Here is a 25,267-nt window from a genome sequence, read left to right as displayed (position 1 = left end):
ACCAGCTCCTTCTGCTGGAACACAGATAGTTTTGTTTGGGATCAGGTGAGATTCATATAGCTTGCAGACTTTTTAGTCCTAAGGACATTCAGTCAGTTTCTGCAACTCCTGATTTTAAGCTGTCTGTGGGCAGGGACCAATCTTGTTTTGCTTATGAAACAGTACTATGAAATTTAAAATGGTATTTTTAAATGTGCTGCTTATCCAATAAACTAACCACAATAAAGAATTAAAGTGTAGCCAAGCATGTTTTAAAATATCAACATTTACATTCACATTTTTAAAACAGGAAACACTTGCCCTAATTAAAACACATTATCCAAATTGATTAATCTGAGTCTTTCTCCCATTTAACTGTGGCAGGTAATAGATTTGGGAATTCAAATTTAGTTCTCCCAAAAATTAGGATTCATAATAGATGCAACTATTTTATGTTACCTCAGGGTGTTCTATTTGAATGCATACAGTACTTTTGAGTGAAATATGTGTGCTTCACAGAAATTATTATTGTATTTTGAATTTACATTGGATTGCAATCAGGTCAGCAAACTACTCACAGCACACACCTCATTCAGCTGCATATGATAATGAACTTTTAAAGATACTCTCTCATTAAAGGAAAAGAGTAGAAAAGGGTATCTAAAATGTATTCATTTTACTCATTCAACCACATTCGTATTATTCTTTTGCTAATATTTTCTACCTCTTAAAAAAATTAGTGATTTATATAGCAATGAATACAATCTTCCTTGTATTTGAAAACTGAAAAACATATTTAGGCGAGTAATAAAAGTGAGCTTCAGCAAAACCAGAACTTTTAGGCATCACTGTGAATCACTATCACAGAATAAAAATTGAAACTTACTTACAGGACTTTTCTATATTGTGGTAACTTGGGCTTGCATAATAGCTAGGAATTTCCAGAGATGGAGTAAAAAACTTTTCATATTTTACCTGTTAGGTCAAAACTCTTGGCAAATAAAGGAAGCTCTCTAGGACCATTGAATGAATGGGCATTGCTAAGCAACCACATTTTTCAATTAGATGTGGGTCTTCCTAAACCATCATGAGTGATCCCAATGGCTTTCTAACGAAACTTTCGAAACTCAAGAAGAGATAGTACCATCATAGTCTCTTTTCCATCCAGATATTTGTAATTCCAATTGGGTCAAAATTATAATGTTTATATTTTCTCTAGGCATCTTTTCATTTTCTTCCAGCTTCTCTCTCCTCCTCCTCCTCTTTTTGCATTTTTTAAACCCAACATAAAATATATAAATGAATATTTGCAGTGTCTTAGCTAACCACCTCCTCTTTTAGGGAAGCTTAGTGATCTCCAGATAGTTGGTTGGCACTGAGGTTGGATTTTCAGAATATGGTGAGTGGGTACTGTCCGCAGGGTAGAAGTTACAGTAATTCTTTGTTCTGTGCTATAATGGAGTGACTACTTTGCCACGTAACCTGTATGGAGCCAATGCCTGTATTTATAAAACTTGGTTGAATGCAGTACCATGCCCACTTCACCACTATGTTTACTTCTATGCCTCTAGCTTATATACAAATTGCATCTTAAATAATCCGCAGTCAATATGAAAAAATGTTGTCTAAATCTGGCCTTAAATGAGACACTGAAACAGTTACTCACTAGTGGACCATTCAACAGAATTATACCATATAGATTTATGTGCTTTAGCAAAACCATTACAGAACCCAATAAAATCAGACATGATATCAAGGATACATTCTCATGATTGTCATATAACTTCCTTTATCAACTGACCTTGAACAACGTACATTGGCCAAATGGGGTAGTTCCAGAGTAGTAAAATGGAGACCTACTAAAAAGGCAAGATATATAAACCAGTTCTGAACCATGGATAGCTTGTTGGAACACGAACTGCATAACTGGGATTTTTAAATAATTTAAAAGTATTTGAATATTAGTGACTTTCTCTTAATAAACCTTACACGGTCTCCTCTGACTATACAGTATATGTGTTGTTAGTGTTCCAGCGATCAGAGTGAGCTCTGTGACCTTTAGATACAAAACAAATTCTCTCAGCAGTTTTTAAACTCACATGAGCACAAACCTCTACTTTATGTATTGGATGAGTAGGCTATTGACCATGGAAGATACAATAAATTGACTACAGTAGACCAGTCTGTCCCTAAAGTGCCACAGAATCCTCATTTCTTCTCTAGTATAGAGAAGCTGCTGCATAAAGCTAAATTCTATAACCAAATGATAATGCAGAAGAAAGGTGGTGTGATCACTTACATGTTACAGCGGACAGAATAGATACATTTCCCAAACCCATCACCTATGATGTAAATCTAGAATTAAGTCTGTAATAAGTTGACTAATGAAACTCATTGCAATTTTTGAGGCTTTCTAAAAAGTAGAATTTCAACACTGAGGTTCTCAAGTAATAATCAAGTTGTAATAGAAATTTTGTTTTTAATAGCTCTCAGAAGAAAACAAATTTATCATAACATGACTTTATTAGAATCTCAATTTTTAGAAAATTATGGCAGCCGTGAGGAACGATTAGATACAAATATATGCTCAAGTACAGAAGCAAATAGTCTCTGGGATATAAAAACTGCAAAATTTTATCTCTCTCAAACACTCCAGTACAATCAACACTGTGAAGGTGTTTTCCATATTGATTTCCTTGAATTTTATTTTAGTGTTCTGATTAAGCTGATTTTTCCCCAGTACCTTATTCCTCAGTCTTTTATTGTTTTCATGAGAGAAAACAAAACATGAAAATGAGGAAAGCAGAAAGAGTATGAGGCTAGGAAAAACACCTTGTAAATAACATTTATGAATTTAGCTGACAGTAAAGTACATGTTTCTTTGGTTAGAAAGCAAGGGGGAAAGATGCGAAGTACTTGCTTGTGCGTGATAGATGCACACTATAGCATTCTAAAACAGGAGACAAGAATGTCAAGAGTGTATTCTTCCCCCACTGCCAGATGGAAAGGCTATTATTATAAATGAAAGGCAGCAGTAGTGGATGCCAGGCACTTTTGTTGTGTGCCAGATTCTGAAGTCCAGATGTAAGCAGGTTACCCCTGGGACAGGACAGGCTTCAGCTCCCGCAGCAGAATAGAGCCAATCACGGTTTTCTCGGTGTTTATGATGAGCTGTGCTGTAGACCCTTCTTCCATCTCCACTGTGACTAGCAACAGTGACCCACTATGCACCGTTTTAGCTGCAAATCTAGAGGATGGAAACAAAATCTGTGATTACCTTTTGTACAAAACAAAAAAACCCACAAGTGACGTTTTCCTAATTCAATGAAGTTATATATCACCAGAAATTTTTGTAACAAAATCCCCAAGTCATGAACATACCATAGCACAATACAAATACAACTTCATAATGGAAATAAAAGAAAATTAAGACAGCTTAAAGCAGGCTTTAGAAGGCAGTCAGATTTACACAATCCCTAATTTTTATATACCAACAACCTGAACTTTGGCTGAGCGCAAACAGATTATTAGGCAACACAAGTGTTGAATTATTCAAAATACAGTAATCCTATTAAAATACATTTGAAATTAGACAGCTAACCAAAGTTACCAAAGTTAACAACACACAGCTCAATAGGAAAAGTCTTTCTCTCAGCACATAACCTCACACGTGGGGACAGGACTTCCAAAGTAACCAATCTTTCCATTTTTATTTCTCTGATAATTAATACACTTATAAGAACTTTATATAATGAAAGCAAACTTGAGATCTAATCTCCGAATACTAAATTCCAAAACATGAAGAACCTACTCATTACATGGAATTAAAAGCAAACTAGTATCTTAAGCACTGCAATTGACTGAAAAGCCATTTTAGGCACAATGAACTTCTGTCAATCCTGTTAATTCATTCTGCATGCACAGCGAGACCCTAGAGACAGAAAGGGAAGGGAAGGGAAGGCAACAGCTCATCCTTCCCTACAAAGCGTACTACCCCCCCTTTTCAAAAAAGAAGAAGAAGAACCACCCAGAGAACAACAAAGTTGCTGCACATGGGCTTTTGAAAACACTAACAAGTGTAGAGCAGGTCTGTGACCCTCTGTGACCCCACTTTGCAGGGCCAATTCCCTCTCCCCTTTCTGAATGACACGTGTCTGAATCAGAGCCATCTGCCTCAATTTGCGCAACATCTTCAGCCACAATAGGACCCAGTTAGCCCTGACAACGGCTCACAATACATAAAAATAAAACTGCTGACAGCACGCCATCAGCTATTCAAGAGCAAACCAACTGGTCAGTGTCTCATGTCTGACAATTAGCATGGGCCTTGCACAGCGCCTCCTGGGCTCCTTAGGGATCTGTTTAATTACCATCAACATAAAAGAGGGAGTTTATCAGCAGATACTCAAAAAGCTTCTCTCTAGACTTAATTAAAATATTAGCCTCTTCAGCAGGAAGCAGATTCTCTTTAAATGAAAAGTAATTTCTTTTTTAAAAAATTAAGCATATCAACCTCAAAATCTTGTAACACATTACACTAATTTAGGAAACATAAGTCATCCTTAAATGTCACTCTTCTCACAGGTCAATATATTTTTCTTATTCAGATTAGATACACAATTTCCACTCTTTATATCCAATAAGAAAATAAATCCCTATCCAATGAAAAGATTTCAAAGAAATACCAGCAGTCCCATTTAGTATCTTTACCATGATGTTAAAATCTATGTTTCTCCCATCAATTTGGAAAGGGTGATAATTATGTAAACAATAGTCTTATTAGTCTCTTTATTTATTTAACACTTGTGTCTTGGGACTACAGAGAAACAGATTATGCCTGAATTCACACAATTAAAGCTCCAGAGCTGGGGCTTCCTAGCCCCAAGGCTCATTTTACTCCTGTTCTAGCCTAAACTGCAAGTGATATAAAGTCAATGTTATTATAAAAGCAAACATAGCCCAAAGGCACAATGAGGGTCAATTCTGGCTGGGTGCCTTTGTGTGTCGTTTAAAGCAATTAGATAAGGAAAATTTATTTGAAATGAATACTTCAGAATGCCTTTTTAAAAAGAAGATACTGTTGTCAACTAATGGGTCAGTGAAGGCTATCTTAAACTAAAGTTCTAACTTCCAGTGTAGCATGGATTAATGTAGCTTTTGTGTCTAAGGGGAACTAATGTTGGGAGCACTTACTGATATCAGATGACTAGTAGACTCTCACATGACACTTAACTGTTTAAAAAAATCTATTTAAAATGGAAGGCAAGTTTGGCTGCAAATGATTATGGACGGTGGAAAGTAAACACCTCTTTACTAATATCTAAGCAGCTTGCACAGTAGACATGTGGCAAGTACAGAACACCATACTCAAGGACACATGTGGTCTTATGTGGCATGGCGGACGATGGCTGAAACTATGCTAGGCAATAGGAAACCGATTTCCTTAATTCCTGGCCTGGTTTGATCACATACAAAAATGAAATTGCGGTGGTGCAAGAGTCCAGATTTTAGCAGGTGTAATAAGGGGAGCTGAACCCTCTCAATACCTGTTCATTTACTATCCAGAGCCTCTCCCCCTCAGGCACTTTTCATCCAACCAAGTAGAGTCTTCAGGTATTATAGCTTGGATGAGGGGAAATGAGACAAGAAGGATGAACTGCCAGAAGGTAAACTACGAAGGACGGTTCACCACCCCTGCTCCAACCCTTCTCCTCCAGTTTTGCAATAATATTCAAGGCTTCATTCACCACTTTATATGTGATTAGCAGAGACTCAAGTCTAAAGAAACTGCTGGAATCACACGTAGTTTGAGGTGGAATCTACTATGTCTCTTAATAAAAATATGTTTCTTGGAGACAATAGGTATCTTTGAATGTTGAGCCTGTTTCTGTGACAAGTTCAAATGTCAGAAAATCATGAAAGTTTATATTAACTCATGAAAGATTTAATATAATGAAGCAGCTGAATCACAACTGAGATAATAAATATACTACGACAATAAAAGCAATGTTCTCTCATCAACAAAAGTGAATCTTTTGTACAGTAAGTGTCTGGTCATCATAAACACATAAATATTATCTGTCAACACAGCAGTACCTACTGCTTCATTTCCCCCCAGAGTACATGGAGTTCCCACAATGGAAAATAGTGCAGAACAGACACAAAACACAGAATGTAATTGCTTTAAGAATACGATGGCCTCACAGTCTAATTAAGAGACTTAACAAACATGAAAATATAGTTAACTAATTTCCTCGCTAAGGCACATGGTAGTTTCATTTGGACAAAGCTGAAATATGGTATAGGACAATGTGAACAAGCCTTCCCCTACCCTTCCCCTAAGTGTGGCTATAAGGAGAAGATTGGAAACTTTCACTTCTGTTTTCAGCTAACCACAGTGCAGTGTTATGTCTAAACTAGGCTAACTGTGCTTGGTCTTACCTACAGTGTATGAGGTGTTAGGAGAGGGGTAGTATTTCGGGGGGGGGGATATGTCCTGCTCCTTCCGCAGTAGTTTGTCCAACTTTGGTCTCCACCCTGCACTCAGCATTCACCTGTGGCTCCAAGAAGCTGTCAGCATGTGACAGCAGCCACACTCTGGGAAATGGCTTCATCTGGCTGGCTAAACCAGGTGAGGATCAACTAACGCTACTGCTCTAATGTAGTTTGTTTGTTTTTTTCTTGTGGGCTGGCACAGCTGTCCTTGTTTTTGAGTAAAATGCAAGTTGTTTATTCCCTAGTATGACAATGCATGCAAGCATAATATGAATGATGTTATAAAACCATGTAACTGTAGAAGCAGCATTCGTTCTCTCTTCTGAATGATTATACAAAATCAGTATGGAACATAGAAAGCAGATTCTTTTATCTATGCTTTCCTCCTTTGTCATATGCAGCTGTACAGTTATGTTATTTTTCTCTACAGATCTGTATACTGGGTTTTTGTTCTACTCTAAGAAAAATGATAATTTGATTGTATTTTAACTGCAATAAAATTTTGACATAAAGTCTGAAATAGAATTGTTTGATAGATTTCAGATAAAGAAGAAAAAATATTATCCATAAGCATATACAGTCATCCTCCCCACCCCACCCCAATTCATGTCACAAAGCAGTGTCTAGTACAGGAGTAGCCAATGAGGTGGCTGCCAGTTGTTGCTTCAGCTTATGTGAGTTGTAATCTAACAACATCTGGAAAACACCATGTTTGCTACGCTGGTCTATTAAGATATTGATCACAACACACCCCCACCCCGAAAAAATGAAGCCATTGCAACTATTCGTAGTACTTTCCATGCTTTTACAGTGCAGATAAGGCTTACAAAGTTTCAGATTTCTAGAACATGTTGTAATAAAAGTCCAGTACTAATTAACATTTAAAAAAAAGTCGGGGGGGGGGGCGGACTTGAGCCTTCAAACAACATACAAAATGTTTGCATATAAAAGTTTCATTAACACTTATTTCTACTAATACTGCACACTTTCTCTATTTTTTTTTTAGATTAGTCTAATTCTTCTTATTTCATTTTCCTCCTCTGTTCAGATTTGCTAGTCACCAGAAGCTGTTACAATGGCCCATTCATGCTAAAACTTTTCTCCCCCTACCTTGTACATGAAGCCTTCAATTACTGCCTGCTGAAGCAGACAGAATCCTATTAGTAAGAAAGACGATCACAAGATGCAATGCCCAGCCCTAGCTGTATAAAAATAATTAGCCCAAAGTTGACAAATGTAATGAATTTGCACAATGAATGTATTTAAGAAATTTCCTGTGAATTAGTCTTCTAATCCCAAATACCAGAATGAAAGGCTAGAACATGTAATGCTGTATGGTATTAGGGCAGAGAGATATAAATAACTGATAACATCAGTACCCTATAGCTGCCACAAACCCTTCAAAGGATATCATGCAAACCAAAAGAAAGTGTTATTTTCAGCCAAGTCTTACTCAGAGTAAAACAGCTGTGTCCATTAACTTCAGTAGATCTATTCTGAGTAGGAGTAGAACTGAGCACCACTCAATGTGATCCTATGTGATTCTCAAAGTGATCCAATTACGTGTCATCTATGACATAAAAATTTATGGGGCATTAACAAAGTTACTGTTAGGAGGCAACTACTGTATATATTAATAGTGAAACATCGTTTCTAGTCCCACGTTTCTCTTGTACAGTGGTACCTCGGGTTATAGACGCTTCAGGTTACAGACTCCGCTAACCCAGAAATAGTACCTTGGGTTAAGAACTTTGCTTCAGGATGAAAACAGAAATTGTGCTTTGGCGGCGCGGCGGCAGCGGGAGGCCCCATTAGCTAAAGTGGTACCTCAGGTTATGAACAGTTTCAGGTTAAGAATGGACCTCCATAATGAATTAAGTTCTTAACCCGAGGTACCACTGTAATATAAATGTACATCGACTGCAGAGTATTTACAGTTCAACTCTTCTTTCACCAATAGATTCCCTCCTTTAATCTCCTTGGGGGTGTTGCTATAGGGGAGAATTGGTGGGAGTAGTTAAAACACCTTGATCCTACTGAATTTTCTCTACAAGCTTCCATGTCACCTTGACAAATTTAGGTTGGGGAATATTATGTCTGACAACAAATCACACAGTTCTAAAAAATATAGTTATCCCAAGACAGGTTATTCTGAGCTCCCTCATCAATAACAGGAAATGATGTGGATACATCTAAATCTATATATACAGAGTGGCTCCTTCCATTAATAGTGACCCCAAGATGAACAAGAGCTACATGTATAATCTGAGCAAACACACACCTCCAGCCTGGCAGCCATATTTCTATTATTTTATTATAATAGTACCTACGTACATTGAAAATACAATTCAGTTTGTATTTTAAAAAACCCAAAACAATTCATTTTGCCTTTTAATACATCATTTATGCTATTGCGATCAATTCTTCCTATTAAAAAGGTTTGGCTTCTCTAATTTTTCAGTATATATAGCTTTAAAAGGAAAATAAATTAAAAAGAAATTAGAATTGTTTACTTTCCATCTAGCAGAAGCAGCTATAAAACTCAATTTGCAAAACTGAATATGGTGTTTTAGGGGGGAAATAGTTTTTCAAATAATTCATAGTGGTTTAAACTTAAACATAACACCGGTTTGCAAACATGAAATGCATTATGTTTAAAGAATTAAACCACAAAAAGCGTTTTTTACATTGCTAGAAAGAAAGTGATCAACTTATTTTGTACCTTATAATTTCAGATACAGAAGCAGTGCTGTCCTCTAGTGGACGGCAAACAGGATGGTAGTACAACCTATTTTGATTCACTTAAAACATCCAAAGAGTTAGCCAGCAAGCTTCCTATCTATCTATCTATCTATCTATCTATCTATCTATCTATCTATCTATCACTATTTGTATTTAATTGATATTGGAGTTTAAAAGACCCTTAAGTAAGTAGTGCTCTGCAAATATAACAATTTGATATTTAGCAAAAAAGACTTCTGGATAGAAGCATAATAAAGAGGCATAATGATCATGATACTTATGGGCATATATTCCCCCCACTCCATTAAAAAATAGAGGAAGGGAGAAATACTTCATCACAACATTGGCCATGATTACCAACAGCTCCATTAAAACAAATCAGTTGCTTCCCTATTTTTATTCTTTTGGTTTTCTACCTAAGTTGGGAAAATGTACAGGACATTTCCTTAAAGAGTAGTGCAAAAAATGGCCTGGTGCTTTATTAATTACTGGAGGAGTGATAGGCCATGGGTTTAAAACTGGATGGTCATTAACTATCTGGGGGAAACTGTTTGAAGGTCATTACTAACTTCAGTAGTCAATTATAAGGCATTACTTGTACCCCAGCAGTCAGGTTTCCGGTATTTTATGGATCTCTCCCCTAGAGTATCAGTACGGGTTTTGCTCAGATCTGAACTAATAGCTAAAATTACAACTTGGGGCAAAAAAAAAATCCCCAAACACCCAGTAATATTAGCTGGTAGCACTGGGGGTTTGTTTGCATTTCATGCAGCATGTAACTTGAGTCACTTGCTTTTTGGTATGCAAAACCCCGACTAAGGCTTTCCTATGATCTAAATTATGTGAGCTGATTTACATTAGGGGTGTGTGTGTGCTATTTTGCAACAGGGGTTGTTATTTATAGCCTTTGTGTCCCTACAGTTCTATAATTTTATGTGCCAACCCTGGACGGGTTTTCTTCTCTGTACCTTGCTGCTTCTGTAGCATTACTCCCACAATCACATACTGGAGCAGGAGCAGCTTTCACACGACACCACAGATCTGTCAGATGTTCATAGAAATTTGACTCTCCAGCAATGGCCTTGGTATTCATGGGATCATTGATTGATTGATTGATTGATTCTATGATTGATTTGCATTCAAATGAACTGCGGCTTACAAACAATAAATAACAATAACATAAAAGAACATCACAAGTACAGCATCAGTCATATTAAAAAAACTAACAAATCATAAGTAAAACAATATATAAAAACACTATTAACAAAGCCGATACTAAACACTAAGCTAAACATCACCATTTAGAGTCATATTATATGATTAACAAATCAATATGGCATTTATGACCTATAAAACTATTGTCAGAGGCTCAGGAGCAGAAGAGCAGGGGAGAGAGCAAATAGAGAGCGGAGGAGAGGAATCAGAGGGGAGCGTAGGGGAATATGACAGTGGACCGAGAGATTCCATGAGCTTCTCCAGCGAATCAGAAGATTCCCAGGAGGGGGCGCCTATGGTAAGGGCGAGGCGAATCCCAGGGGGAACGATCCATAAACAAGGAACCAGAGGGGAGTCCCAAAGGAGTAGCGGAGGAGTAGGGCCAGTTCCCCCACCAGAGCACAGTGGGGGGGAAGAGTCACGTGAGTCAGGACCAGCTTCTCCTCCATCGGGGAGTGGGGAGACGGAGGGAAGGCCAGGTCCAGCTAGCCTCCCCGAAAGGGGGAGCAGTGACACAAGTGTAACGGTCAGAAGGAAAGTGGGAGGCTGCGCGCGCGCGCCAAGTTCAAATGTGGAGGAGCGCGGGACAGCAGAAAACCCGGATTGGGAGCCAGGTCCTAAAGCCCGAAAGAGGGGGGGGGAAGAGTCGGGAGAATCAGCGTCAGAAGAATCTCGGAGGGCTGAGACTCCGACTAGCAGAAGGACCCAGAGAAAGAGGGAACAGAGGAAGAGGTGGAGTAAGGCTAGAATCTTAAGCTGGTGTCAGGGGGGAGGAGATTCAGATGGGACTTCTACGGTCTGATGGATAGATGTAGCGTTGCGCGCTGCGCGTCTGGAAATGAGACTGAACTTCAATAAAGACTTTTTAACTTGAGCAAGAAGCAGCGTTGGTCTGGTGTGAGCTGGGACCTTGGGCAGCGCTGACAACTATATTAAAAACATTAACAAAATAGCAACTTTAAATATGCTAAGCACTGTTAAGTTCATACAGACGCTTTCCACACCCTGACTTATAATTTTTCACTCTATTCAATTCATTAAAATATACATTATTATTACATAATGCCTGTAGCTCAGCCAGATGCTACATCGGCTGGGTCCTTGGGTAGTGGGCCATGGTGAGGACAGTTATGGTATTTGGCCTATCGCTGGTGGCAAGGTGGATGTTGACTCTAGGTAGCCCACTCAGGCGCTTTGATGAGGAACCTGTCCACGTCATCCTTGATAACCAGGAGGTCTATTCCCAATCAAGGAAGTCCAAGATAAGTCTGTCCCCCCACTGAGCAGCAATCCTGCTGACATGTCCTTGAACTTCTCACTCTTCTTCTTGGTGGCAAAATAGGTGATACATAGATGTATTTGTTTTGTGGCAAGGAAACAAAGCCGTTCTGGTATGTTTCTTCATTATAGAGCTGGCATTTGGGAATGCAACAGGCCGTTTTTCCCAGGCCCCCATAAGCGTCTTCCATGTAAAGGATTGAGTCTTTTCCTTCTTGTCAGAATAACCTACAATTTGCAGCCCACTAGAGCTGAGGATTGTTGGCAATCTCCAAGTGCTGTGTGGATGGCCTGGCTTTTTTATTTTATTTTTTGCACCTGCAGTGTGGTTTGGGTACTGCCACTCCAAATCCCCTTCTCCTTCTGCTGTGGTGTCCCTGTTTTCAAGATGCAATCTGACGTTTATGCTGCCTGGACGAAACCCTGCAGCTCCTGCGCAGAGAGTAGCAGGTGATGGTGGGCAGCTTGGGAAAGAGAGCCACAGCAGGTCCACACAGGAGCCAGGCTGGCACTCACCATGCTTTTGCTGCTGCTGTCATGCACCTGGCTGAAGGGAACAAGCAGTTGGTCTGCAGAGCTACGGCCCTGTCTGGGAAGGCATATACCCCAGCCAGGTCCCCCTGCAAGGAGGAGTGTCTTCCCTTTGATTTAGTCGAATGCTGCCTTCTCTTCCAGCTCCTCCAAAGCGTCTCACAGGGTTTCCTTATGCAAAGAAGTTGCAAGCAGGAGGGGCCTTTTCTGCGGTGGCACTTCTTCCCAAATCAGAAGGGCCTTGATGTCTAAGCTTCAGGGGTGACACTCTGAGCTCAGCACACCCTGCAGAGGAGCAGGAAGAAGCCTGCTTGGCAAATGCGCCTTCCTTTCTCATTCTCTCCGAGAACTAGTCCTTGAAGCTGGGAAACGTGCTGGAGCCTGACATGGAATCAGAGAGGGCCTGAGGAAAGTCTCCTTGAGGAGATCTAGCTCCTTGCCTAGCCTGGCCTTCCTTTCCTCTTCCCATCTGACTGAAGTTCCTGGAGAGATGAGAATCACTTTCTCCTTCAGGGCTGGAGACACCGAGAGGCAAACCTGCCCCAATATGCCTAGTCAAGAGTGGGAGGAAGGACATGGCAGCTTCTGCCTGCCTTTTGCCTCTGACACATCATCATATAGCAGACCAGATAAGGAATTTATACACAGCAGCTGTTTGTTTCTACCGTTATTAGGTGATTGAAGTCTTGAATATAGAACATCTACAGACAAGAGGACTTAGTACCACTGCAGTATTTCGTTGGCAGGAAGTAGTAGAATAAAATTGAGTACTTTACTATACATTCCATTATATGACAACTAAACATAACTGTCCTGCTTGTGGAAAAAGAACTATGCAATCTGTAAGCTCTATCCCTTTTAACACCAACTTGCTTGGGAAAAAGAAATTTGGATGCTAGCTCCTGCTTCTGCAGAGCTGACCACTTTTGTCATTGTTTTCATTGTAAGTGTGTAGTTCTTAGTGGGTCTATTGTATGTTAATAAATGTTGTCAAGGATTCTGAGGACTGTACTTAAGAAGTGGAACATTAGCTTCAAAAGAAGCTACTGCTAGGAGGTAGAATTCTTGCCACTCAAGCATCAAATGCCTGAGAATACTTAAACTAAGAATTCTACTAGTCTTGCATTCATACATGATCCCCAGGGCAAGGCTGAATCTATAAAACTGCAACAAAGCTCAAGGCTCACTTTAATGTCGTTTGATGAGAAAAAAACAGGTTGCTATAACTGTAGTTCTTTGCGTGGTCGTCTGTGCAGTCTGTCATATTGAGGATTTGTGCCTGCACTGCACATTATTTGGGAACTTCTAGAGCTCAGAAGAACCTTGAGGCCCTGCCCTCGGTCAGGGAAACCCCATGGTTCTGCAAAAATCAATGGCATGAGCCAGCACACTTTCCTGAGGGTAGACCGTGTAATTGTACATATGACCACTTGTAGAACCAGTTACAGGTACACAATTTGTTTTCTACTTTGTGCAGTCACACATATGGAAGATCACAAGACAGAGTGGGCCTTTTCTGTGGTGGCTCCACACCTTTAGAACACCTTCCCAGTAGCGCTGTAGTAAGAGGGCTACATTCCAGGTTCTTTTTAAAAAAAGGCTTAAAGACTCATTTGTTTTGATTTGCCTTGCCTAAATCTTGTTTTGTCCTGCTTGTTGGACACTATGTTGCTGGCGGTAGTCAGCCTTGTGAATCTGTTTTCTTCTTGTTTCTTTTTATATTGCTGTAAGCTGTGCTGGGTGGCCGTTGCCTAGAAAATTAACATTTAAAAAAAAACAAAAACTACCACCACCATAGTTGTGGTTGCTGAGGCAGTACACAGCAATGCTGCATAATTAGAGGAGTCTTTGGGCCTGTCATCCCCTTCAGGTTAACTGGGAAAACCCTAAGAAAGTAGTATTTCCATTGTCACCCAGTTATACATCCAAACAACTCTTGTGCTTGTTTTTTTCTCTTGTATACTTTAATTGCTGGCTTTTAGTTTTCCTGCATATCATGGTCTCCAGTTAGGACCACAGTTGTTTGTTCTATATTATATCCTTATCCTTATCCTGCTCTGCACATTCACCAGTACTAATTTCTTACCATGTACCTCTTTGCATATGCAGAAGTGCCGCCAGGAAGTTCAAAGATGTAGAGGTAGGTAGAGTAACAATTGGCTTTCCCCCCTCTGCGACTTCCACATCAGAAAACCCTTCTCACATGCCTCTTTCCTCACCACATGCAAAGGCCCTGTTCGCTGCTAGGCAACATAATCATTCAGTAGCACTGGAATAATTGTTATTGCTAGGGGAAGAATGACACAGATCACTCTGAGAAGAAAAACGGAATTGATATACTTGACTCAAAACTGGTCAGCCTTCCTGTAACTCTTAAGAAGCACAGGTATTTGAGGGTATTTCTTGAATTGGATGGTCACAGAGGTACCAAATCTACCCTCTTAGCTTCCATCTCCTCAAATTTTTCAAACAGTACATCTCCCACTTGCACAGACAAAAGTAATTTAGGAGAAGGTGGAAAAGCCATGTAGACACAGACAAATGGAACAATATTTATAGGTAGACTGCTGGAGTTAAGTGGAATATGTAGCAAAGTTCCTGTGATTAAGAAATTGAAATAAACCAACCCATGCTCCTAGCAGTCACTCATGTGTGCTATAGACAAAGCTTCTGCTTTGAAACCTGACTTTGGATGTAAATTTGTTTTCCCTGGCTATTCCCCAAATGTCAATCCATTTATATACAAGAAGGCAAACTGGAATTACATTATCCAAGACTTACAAGAAACCTCTACATTTTGATTACCTGTGAATGTTATCTTCACCAGAAGGAACCACACCAAGGTTTGCAACGCTTACCACCTTCTGCAATATTACAAGACGAGTGGAATTTTGTGGTGCAACAGTGACTGTAGTGGATGTTTCATTCATACCAGTCAACCTTCCTGAAACAGTGAAACATAAAAACCATGGATTCATGTAGTTAATATCATAAAGAAAATTTAAAGCAGCACTGACATATTAGCCCATATACCTGGTGCTAAATGTTTAAGGTTTGTCTTAATAAGGATTTCTGAGTGCCTTGTGGGAACAGATGATAAATACCTAGTCAACTAACTATAATTTTTAAACTGCATATTCATGAGGATGTAGTAAGGCATTTTCATATAATTCCAAAAACTAAATGCTTATGCAGTATAACTGAATGATTGTGTGTGTGTGTGTGTCTGCATATACACTACATATACACATACAATCACTAATATATAGAGATCTCAAAAGAGAAAACAGCATGCTTATAAACAACACCCATAAGTTCAATATTTACTGTAAATAAGATCACAACAGTTACTAGCCTGCAGAAAAGATAACCATTGAATTGTAGAGTTGGAAGGGACCACAAGGGATATATCATCCAACTCCATGCAATGCAGGAATCTTTTCCCCAAGGAAATAAACAACTACCTGACTTTTAGAAGACATCTGAAGGCAGCCCTTCAGATTATTTTGTTGGGAGCCACCCAGAGTGGCTGGGGAAACCCAGCCAGATGGGCGGGGTATAAATATTATTCTATCGATTGAGCTAAATGTACTAGTTTGCTATGGGTTGGCGGAAAAAAGCTAGAGAGCTGCACTTCTACACTGGACATACTACAGAGAGTTTCCCACCTCTAGCAGCTTACTTGAATTCTTTCCTGGGTACACCCATTCTATCCTTCACCACCCAATCATTCATCTGCATGTAATTCCTTCTTTGGCTAGTCTAGCATATTAGACTAATTCATCACTTCCCACACCAACAGGAGTCATGCTACAAATACACTAGAAGCACCTATTCACAAGTTTACTTAACAACAAAGATAATGACCTCCACTTAAAACAAGGATAAACACTAAAAGATGGCCATGCAGTCAATCTATTAGCACCACCCAAATACTCACGAGAAGAAATACAGTTCTGCCTGGTGTCGAAAAGACAATACTGTCAATGTCAGGCAAACCTTCCTGGGGGAAACATTCCATAAATGGGGGGCTACCACATTTATTATTGCCATTTGGCAGACATTTCTAGGAGGAGGCACACAGAGAAGGGCCTGAGATGTTAACATCAAGGTCCAGGTAAGTTCATTTGGAGAAAGACAGTCCTTGAAGTATTGGGGTTCTGAGCTGTAAAAGCCTTTATACTCACTCACATTCTTTATTATGGTCCAAAGACCCACAAAAACCATTTTGAAAGCAAAGTGCATTAAAAATACAAAAAAGACACAACAACAACAACAACAACAACAACAACAACAACAACAACAACAACAACAAATTTATTATTTATACCCTGCCCATCTGTCTGGGTTTCCCCAGCCACTCTGGGCGGCTTCCAACAGAATATTAAAATACTAGGCAGGCATTGTGTTTTATCAAAGACATGTTGATTTCTAATTCTTACTAGCTCCAAGAGAAATTTTCCCATGGTCAGGTTTATATCATTTTTCTTATCTTCAAGGAGATACTTGAGATAAAAGATATCAGTGTTTCCAGGTAAATTTACCAATAAGGGCTTAATTAATTGGTTCCTGGCTCTACAAGCAAACTAGAACATTGAACTGGGCTCAGAAATGAATCGCTGACAGTGTAGTCAGCAAAGAACTAGTGTTACATGAACACAGTGCCTTGTTGTTGTTTAGTCATTTAGTCGTATCCGACTATTCGTGACCCCATGGACCAGAGCACAGTGCCTAATTCTACTCAATAGTATGGTTGCTAGGTTCTGCATTAGGTGGTTTCTGAACCATCTTCAAAGGAAGCCCAATGTTCAACTCACAAGCAACTGGCCATTGCCTAAATCTGCTTCTCAGTCTACCCATGCAAATGCTGGGAGATTTTCTGTGTGAGGGGCAGGACACACTATTTTTTAATTGTTTTTCTGCCCATGCTATACCACTGGTTGTAGTAGGACATTGCCTTACAGAAGCTCCTGCCAAGAAAGCTAGAGGGCTAGACAGGCAAGGAGCTGACACAAACATGCCCTGGAAGGATCAGAATAAGCATTACCCCAAAGGTCAGGAAGAGATGCCCTGTCATATAGGTAATAAACAAGTAATATTTTTGCACTAGAAACGGAACATGCTTCTTTGTAAGACTGCTATGGTGCTTAACCGGTTTTTGTAATTCTACAGTAAATGAAGAAAACAGCCTACTCAAGGTTTATTTTAAACTACATTTCACTTAACCATGAATATTATGTAGCTTTTTAAAAAAAATAATGTATCAACTTTAGCCGGGAACAGTACATGGTACTGCAGATGGTCTAAATTTTACATTAGGAAAATGCATTGAAAAAAGTACATAAGCAGTCTTGAGGCTGCTTTTAAGCAAAGCACAGGACTGACATAACACTGCTGAGAGATGTGTGTACTCATTAAGGATTTAAACCTTCTCCATTAAGCTCTATTGAAGAGCAAATGCTGAATAAATGAATGCAACTATGTTTATGTTAAAAGCCTGTTTCCCGCAGCATGTAATTAAAGGAAATGTTGTACAAAGCCAGTACTTTTGTCAAGCTCCTGTAAATGGAAAGATGGATAGCACTCAGAGAAGTGAATGCATTGCTTCATATTTAACCTTAACACTCTTGTCATTAATGGTTTGTCTAACTTGTTCTATAAAGACAAGGTACTGCTCCATTGAAGTAAAATTAAAAAAATCAACTAAACCATGCTTTTCAGAACAGAAGATTCATTATCGTTGACTAATGTATTGGCATAAAGCAAAGTAACATCCTATCAAGTAAAGCACACATTCAATCTGCCTTACCACCCCCCCTTTTATTTTTAACTCATGCTGTTTTATTGTTATAGGCAATTTGTACCACTCAGCATGACAGTGTAAACTGAATCAAGATTAATTTACATGCAAAAGAACACTTAGCATGGTAAGCAAATGTATTGTCTCGATTGCTGAGGTGGAAAAGAACCTGAAAAGAAAAAAAAGGTGCTCTAATTAAGGGGCATCAAATATGATTGCTTGTGGTAGTTAAGGGCCAGAAAATTGTGAATGTCTGACCATTTAAAGAATTAGCACCTTGCTTGTTGGGAGGACAGAAAATGTTGCAAACATAAATCTTGATAAAATCAAGTAAACAATTTGAGAGATTCTTTTTATTTTTTAAAAGACATGGCTTTTCCGAATTAAACTCTATTGGGTATACTTAAAGTTGCCAGTTTAACTTTACTAAAATTGTAGTCTTTGGGGGAAAATCTAGAAGAGGAAATTATTGGAAACTTAAGATTTCAGAAACCTATTAATATCCAAAAGCTGAACTATAGCAGAATGAGCTTGACATTTTAAATTACTATAGTACTTTTATGAAATGTTTATCTTTCAGAAATATTAGGTGAAGTCTAATGCTGTCCACGTGTGAGTGGAGCAGATTTCCACTTGTGCAATGAAGAAGAGTTTGGACTTGGACTTGATAGCCTGCCTTTCACTCCCCTTAAGGAGTCTCAAAGCGGTTAGCAATCTCCTTTCCTTTCTTCGCAATGACACTTCCCTTTCCCCTCCTTCCTGCAGCCACCTATATGCCCCCAAACTCTGCTTTGGAGAATCTCTGCAACAGATTTTGGGAATGTATAGAAGTTGGTTTCTGCTACAATGGGTTCATCCACTCCTCTCAGTTAATGTTCTGCCATTACTTTAAAGAAAAACAAAATAGTAAGCAGCATTACTGTTAACAAATGTTATCGATATGTATTGCTCGATATTTAAACCTAGGGGGAAAATAATGGAAATGTGTGCGAAAATATCAGTTTGGTACACTGAGTTGAAACAGAAAAATCAAATAACCCCAGTTGCTGTTCTGAACTATGCTAGGTGGCTTGGGAATGAATTACACCAAAAGTGGTTTTTCCAGTTCAGAACTGAGATCCTACTGAAACAGAATGGCAAGGCTTAGCATATCATGCACAGCATGCACATAAATGCAGCTTTCCATCTTTTAGCGCTGCTTAGAAAACTTTAACAAGTATGAATATGCAGCAGTTTGTTCCCCTGCTGCCTTTGCCCAGCTCTATTAGAAGAATGCAACAGCAAACATCATAATGGAAATATATATTTTTCTTGGTACTGTAAAAATTCTATACCTTTTGTCATTGATTTTCAGAAATCAATACATGCTTTTAGTTTCTAATATTTAGTTCCTAATATTTAAAAAGTGATTCTATTTCTACTTTTTAAAATCCTCATTCCCCCCCCCTTTTAAAAGTATTTCTAGATGTGAAGGTTTGCGGCATTTCACAAAGGAAAGAAAACTCTGGACGATAATAGTACTATTGAAGGAGATTAAGGCTACAATCTTAACCCCCCTTACCTCAGAATAAGCCCCAATGAATTCAACAGGACTTACTTCTAAGTAGACCTGGTTAGGTTTATACTGCAAGTTTGACTGACATGGGACAATTGCTCTTGGTAACTTTCCAAGCTGACCTGAATTTTATGCTTGACTTTACTAGTGAAAATTAAGAGGAAATTCAGTTGGCTTAGATATTAAGTGAATATTTAGTAACTGTTAAATTTTTTCCTCAAAATACTCTGTAAACTGTTATTTAATCTTGTTTAGAAAATACATAAAGCTGAGAATTGAGAATTCTATTATCATGAATTTTCTAAAACGGCTGAAACATTTAACTAAGATGATACTAAAGAAAAAGCCTTTTAAACCTACGGTAAATTTGCCAGCATCAGTCCTGCATCAAAGAATGAATTCAGGAAGACAGAAAGAGCAATACTGAAATGCCAAGAGACCTTCATGGATTTACAAATACTTCATATAAACAAATTTTCAAATAGCTTTATTCAGAGTAGCCTTTCTGCTCTATTAAACATAGCAAACAGCTGCCAGATTTATTCAGACAAATAATCAACAACCACAGAAGTAAAATGGCAGAAGAAAAAGGAATTTTGGCAACAACTCCACAGAGGACCACAGCTATTCTCAAAGTGCACTTCTTCTATGCACTCATGGTTCTGAATGGCCAGTCAGGAGGGGGGAGCTCTCAGTCACAGCTAAGCATACAAAACTCAATCAAAATACAAGCAAGCAAGCATACAACAAGAATGAGAAAGGGAGAGACAGAGTGCAATATCCAGCTTTACTTAAAATTGCACTCCTAGATGACAGTTTAAGAGAAGGGGAGAAAAGTAGATCACAAAATATGACGAAGCCTCAAGTCACTCACTCACCTTGGTTTGCTGAGCACGTGCAAAGTAGGCTTTAGCCAGCAAAGAGTAAGAACAGCAAATAGTTAGGAACTAGTTAAGGGAGAAAATAACTGACCTTATTTTTTTATCATAGTACACAACTACACAGAAAAAAGGAAATCAAATAGTTGTGAAGGCTATCATTATTTCTAGACGAAAGACACAGAGAAGAAGACCCACAAAACTGCTTATTAAACATTTATATTAAATATATATATTCACGTGTTTTGGGCGGTTGTAATAAATACACAAGGATTTTTTAAACTTTCTAGAATAGTATGAAAGGACTGATTAATGCAAATTCCAATATGAGAATACACAATGGAATCTAAAGGTATCCCACTCACCCCAAACAGTTCAGAGACTGTCCAGGTGAGCTTATAAATAAACTGTTTGGCTTCTTTAAACACAATACCAAATAAAACCTTTTGCAAAAAGAATTTGTAGTACAGGAAAGTCCTTCATATATATTTGATGTGATGCCACACAAAAAAGCCTGTGAGTTATGAGACAGGCAGAACAACTCTGTTATGCGTTTGTGCGTAAGTACAGAGTCTATGATGGAGCAACAGCAAAATCCAAAGCCCTGCTGGCTAGCTGTGGCCAGGGAGTGGGTGGGGGAACACCTAACAAACAGAGCCACGTAACAACGCCACCAACAGAGCTAGTGCAGCTTTGTGGCCTCTGTGGATGTGCGGGGGGGGGGTTTAGGTTAGGATATGCACATTCCTTGTCTTCTCATATACAACTCATTTTGGCCCTCACTGCTCACCATTATCAAGGAGGGCACAGAGCTTTTTGGCCTTGCACTGTGGAGACTTCTGTCAGTGGGTAAGACTTTCTGCTGCATCCTATGCAGCTCAGCCATACTCCTGGTGAACACAGAATTGTTCCATTCTATATTTTTAAAAGTGCGACAAAAAATGTGGGTGCCAACTAAGTAGCTAAGCCATGCTTCTTTTGAAACTGAAAGAAATAATGCTGTAAGAAGTAAATAATGCTGTAAGAAAATAATGCTGTAAATAATGCTGTAAGAAGTAGGTCACACTAATGAATTTTAATGGAGTAGGGACAAAGTATACTAGCTATATACAAGCAAAAGCTTTAGAAAGAGGACTGGAAATATAAAGAAAACTATTAAAATGTGTTGGAATTGTTTTTCTGAGTAGGTTACACCAGTATTCCAATCACTAGGACTAATATGAAATGTCCAAGCGCATAGGCAGCCATAGTTTGGTTAAATAGATATATTTATTGCTTCACACAACAAGGCGTCCTGAATTTTAAAAAAAGACACTACAGTGGTACCTCTGGTTGCGAACGGGATCCATTCTGGAGGCCCATTCGCAACATGAAAAGAACGCAACCTGCAGCGGCGCGTCTGCGCACGCGCGGGTTGCAACTCGCCGCTTCTGCGCATGAGCGAGCGGCGAAACCCGGAAGTAACCCTTTCCGGTACTTCCGGGTCACCGCGGGACGTAACCTGAAAGAATGTAACACGAAGCGGACGTAACATGAGGTATGACTGTACAGTGGTACCTCAGGTTACATACGCTTCAGGTTACATACACTTCAGGTTACAGACTCCGCTAACTCAGAAATAGTGCTTCAGGTTAAGAACTTTGCTTCAGGATGAGAACAGAAATCATGCTTCAGCGGAGCTGCAGCAGCAGGAGGCCCCATTAGCTAAAGTGGTGCTTCAGGTTAAGAACAGTTTCAGGTTAAGAACAGACCTCCGGAATGAGTTAAGTACTTAACCTGAGGTACTACTGTATACAGTACAATAGCCATTAAAACAGTACATGTATACTCAAAAGAATCACCTAGATAAGAAAAATACACACAAACTCACACAGTGGTTATGGCCTAATCATGACTTTTTTTTAAAAAAAGTTTCAATCAGTTTCTTAGTACCAGTGCAATATGAAATGAGTGTTACTTAGAAGGGCAGTCAATGGAAATCTTAGGGTTAGACCAGAAAAAGATGTTCTCATTTAGAACAATATGATTTTACTGCATTTGCAAAAAGGTCCAGAACATCCATCTTATTTTAATTTCCCCCCCTACCTCGTTCTCTCTTAAAGTCTTTTTCTGACATAGTAACTGGTAAAAGTAGTTCTCCGACAGGGGGTTGAATAGTAATACTGAACTGATCATCTTTTGTACTGTGAAAAAAAGGAGAAAGGTAAATGAATGGTTTAGTAAGATAAAACACTTGTCTTATCAGTAAAGAAATAAGGAACAATTTATATAATGACCAGTCTTCACCCGTGCCAAAAAACGAGCCACCAAAATTTTAAATATTCAGCAGAATCCATACCTAGGATGTTCATTGTTTTCACCTCTGATTACGTCATTCCACAGCACACAGAATGGCTACATCTGTGTTCCAACTATGATAAAGTGGTAAAACTTCTATATCCCCAAATTACTGTGCCCCAGAACCAGTGCCTTTTTTCTAGTAGTACACAGTACCAGCACCTTTTTTCTAGAAAAAAGCACTGGTGCTGGAGTGCTTTCCTCCCCTTCCAGACCTCTGTGAGACATGGGGTAAGGCCTGAAGTTTAGAAGTGGCCAGGCAGGCCCTTCACCGGCGCCCTCCGGGCCCTGAGGTAAAGTGTGCATGTAACAAAGCTCTCGTAACACGGTTGCTCCCAACAGCGCTAGTTGCTTGGTAACTGTGCACAACCACTTTAAGCCGCCAGAGAGCAGGATGGAGATGAAGGAACCCTTCCTACCGCACCCCACCCTCCGCTTGGGTCCCTGCACATTTTCACTGCCACTGCCACTTTTACTACACCAAGCATCAATCTGTTTCTATGCCAAAAAAGGTAGGATTGCGTGTTCTTTTTGAAGGCCAAAAATCATATTGTTACCACCTTCATACAGAGAAATATGCAGTGGTTTTGTAGATCTGAAATAAAGCATGGAAAACTTCAAGAAAATAAAGGGGTGGTATTGGTCATGTGTAAGGTGAACATCTTTCTAAGCGTGCTAAATAAGTGTTAGGTCCAATCTTCAAGTTAAGGATTCTCTCTTTACTATCTTTAATTAGATGTATTTCTTGGAAAGCTTTGCTTAATAAAAATAGTGCTTACCAAGGAGTTCTTCCAGGAGCTTTTAATTCTTTATTAGAGTTTTGCATCATTTATATAAGGAACTATTTTAAAACTCCTAAACGTTTTATTACCAATTTTTACCTTTCCCTTATATAATTTGCTTTTACTGAATCGCTTGCTCCAGTACATTACAAGAATAGCAAATTTTGCTATGCAAATCACAGTCAATGATTGGCATCTAAACCAATTGATCTACCCATTACCACTATCTGCCTTCCCACACAAGCCTTACTACAAAGCTATTGATTTAAACAGTGCCGATCGGTTTCCATTTTCTGATTTTGGGCAGGCTAATTAAGAAAGTGAGTAATTGTGATTACATTGCTTCAGGATCAATTACATTTGATGTAAGACAAAGTACTCCTTTTGGAACAATGTAAGGGAAATAATTATAATCAGAAATGGTTTATGGGGGTAAACCTTTTCATAACAATACAGCCAACACCACACATACTTTTGTTATTCTGCGGGCTTAACATATTTAAAACAAATAATATATAAAATGATTTTAATAGAATCAGTAAGCTTAGTTTACATGGGTAAACTATGTTCTATTAGAAAGTGTAAGAGAAAAAGGTAAACATTATTTTTGCAGGGGAACTGGTGTGGATTGTCATCTTTGACAATCATGTGGAGAATACAGGAAATTGGCATCGAAGGGCAGCACAATGCAATGGCTGCTAGAATGGATTTGGAATGAAGAGGTTTTTATTGAGAACTTGCACTTCATTCTTGGATGTCACAGGGCTAGAGCGCTAGGCAATGAAAGTATCTCAGAACCCTCTGTAGGAGTGTCAAGATCCAGCCCTGCCCCAAACCTGAACCTGAGGTCTCCTCAGAGGAGCAAGGGGAGCAGGACCCTCCACTGGCTCTCCACACTATCAGTGACCATGAAGATATCTGTGCCCCAGGACTGAAGTCTCACACTCCAGCTGCCGGAGTTCCTGGCTAGCTCTTGGACCCACCCAGCCACCTTTCCTCAGGACCACAGCAGTAGAAGAGATGTGAGCCAGGCAGAAGCTTTAGAGCCACTGCAGAAATACCAAGTGAAAAGGAAGTGGATGGAAGCACCTCCTTGGACCAGGGCCGCCTGGCTCAGAACCAGGAGGGAACAAAGCCTGCAGTTTCTATATAAGCTCCCAGTCTGAAGCAACAGCTGTAATCTGAGCTCCAGCTTTTTTGGGGGGAACTAGACAAAGTGGCAGTTGACCGGAAGAAACCTAGTGCCTTGCCCCTATAAGTTTTGGGTGTGACTGACTGTTGTTTGAGGATCACCTTGCCAGCTGGATTCTGGCTGAGAGACTGAGGTGGGTTGGTGCTGTTGGAGGCTGTATTCCTAGAATTTTAAGGATACAGTCCCAACCTCCTTTGAGTCCTTTCACCTGCTTGTGACGAACTGGCCCCATTTGTACATCCCATTTAGAACGTATGGGAGAAAAATATGTGTTATTTGGTACTCCTTAAAATATTCACTTAGCTAAAAGTTTAAAATCCAACCTCTTTTTAGCAACATAATTTTACATTCATTTTAACTGTGTGTTTTAAACAACCTTTAATTGAGCAGTAGAAAAGCAACTATTTGGTTTCTTATTTCAACTCTAAACTTGGTGCTTAGCTTGAGCTGTGTCATTGGGTTCACATTGTCCAAATCATTAAA

General features: G+C 39.2%; 1 protein-coding gene across 3 annotated transcripts in view; it reads right to left on the bottom strand.

The window, feature by feature from the left end:
- Window positions 1-2,483: 2,483 nt before the first annotated feature.
- Window positions 2,484-25,267, bottom strand: part of AP3B1 (adaptor related protein complex 3 subunit beta 1) — a 141,305-nt gene continuing 118,521 nt past the window's right edge. For 2 of the 3 annotated variants that reach the window (XM_053409083.1, XM_053409082.1), the window contains exons 25-27: window positions 22,559-22,656; window positions 15,046-15,184; window positions 2,484-3,226 (exon numbers count right to left, since the gene is read on the bottom strand). In XM_053409083.1, the coding sequence (XP_053265058.1) occupies window positions 3,073-3,226; window positions 15,046-15,184; window positions 22,559-22,656 (391 nt within the window). In that variant the 3' untranslated portion in view covers window positions 2,484-3,072. The remainder of the gene's footprint in view (window positions 3,227-15,045; window positions 15,185-22,558; window positions 22,657-25,267) is intronic. The other variant, XM_053409084.1, reaches the window with a different exon arrangement.

The sequence above is a fragment of the Podarcis raffonei genome, chromosome 11, assembly GCF_027172205.1.
Source record: "Podarcis raffonei isolate rPodRaf1 chromosome 11, rPodRaf1.pri, whole genome shotgun sequence".
Taxonomy (NCBI): Eukaryota; Metazoa; Chordata; class Lepidosauria; order Squamata; family Lacertidae; genus Podarcis; species Podarcis raffonei.
This window is presented reverse-complemented; position numbering and strand designations above follow the sequence as displayed.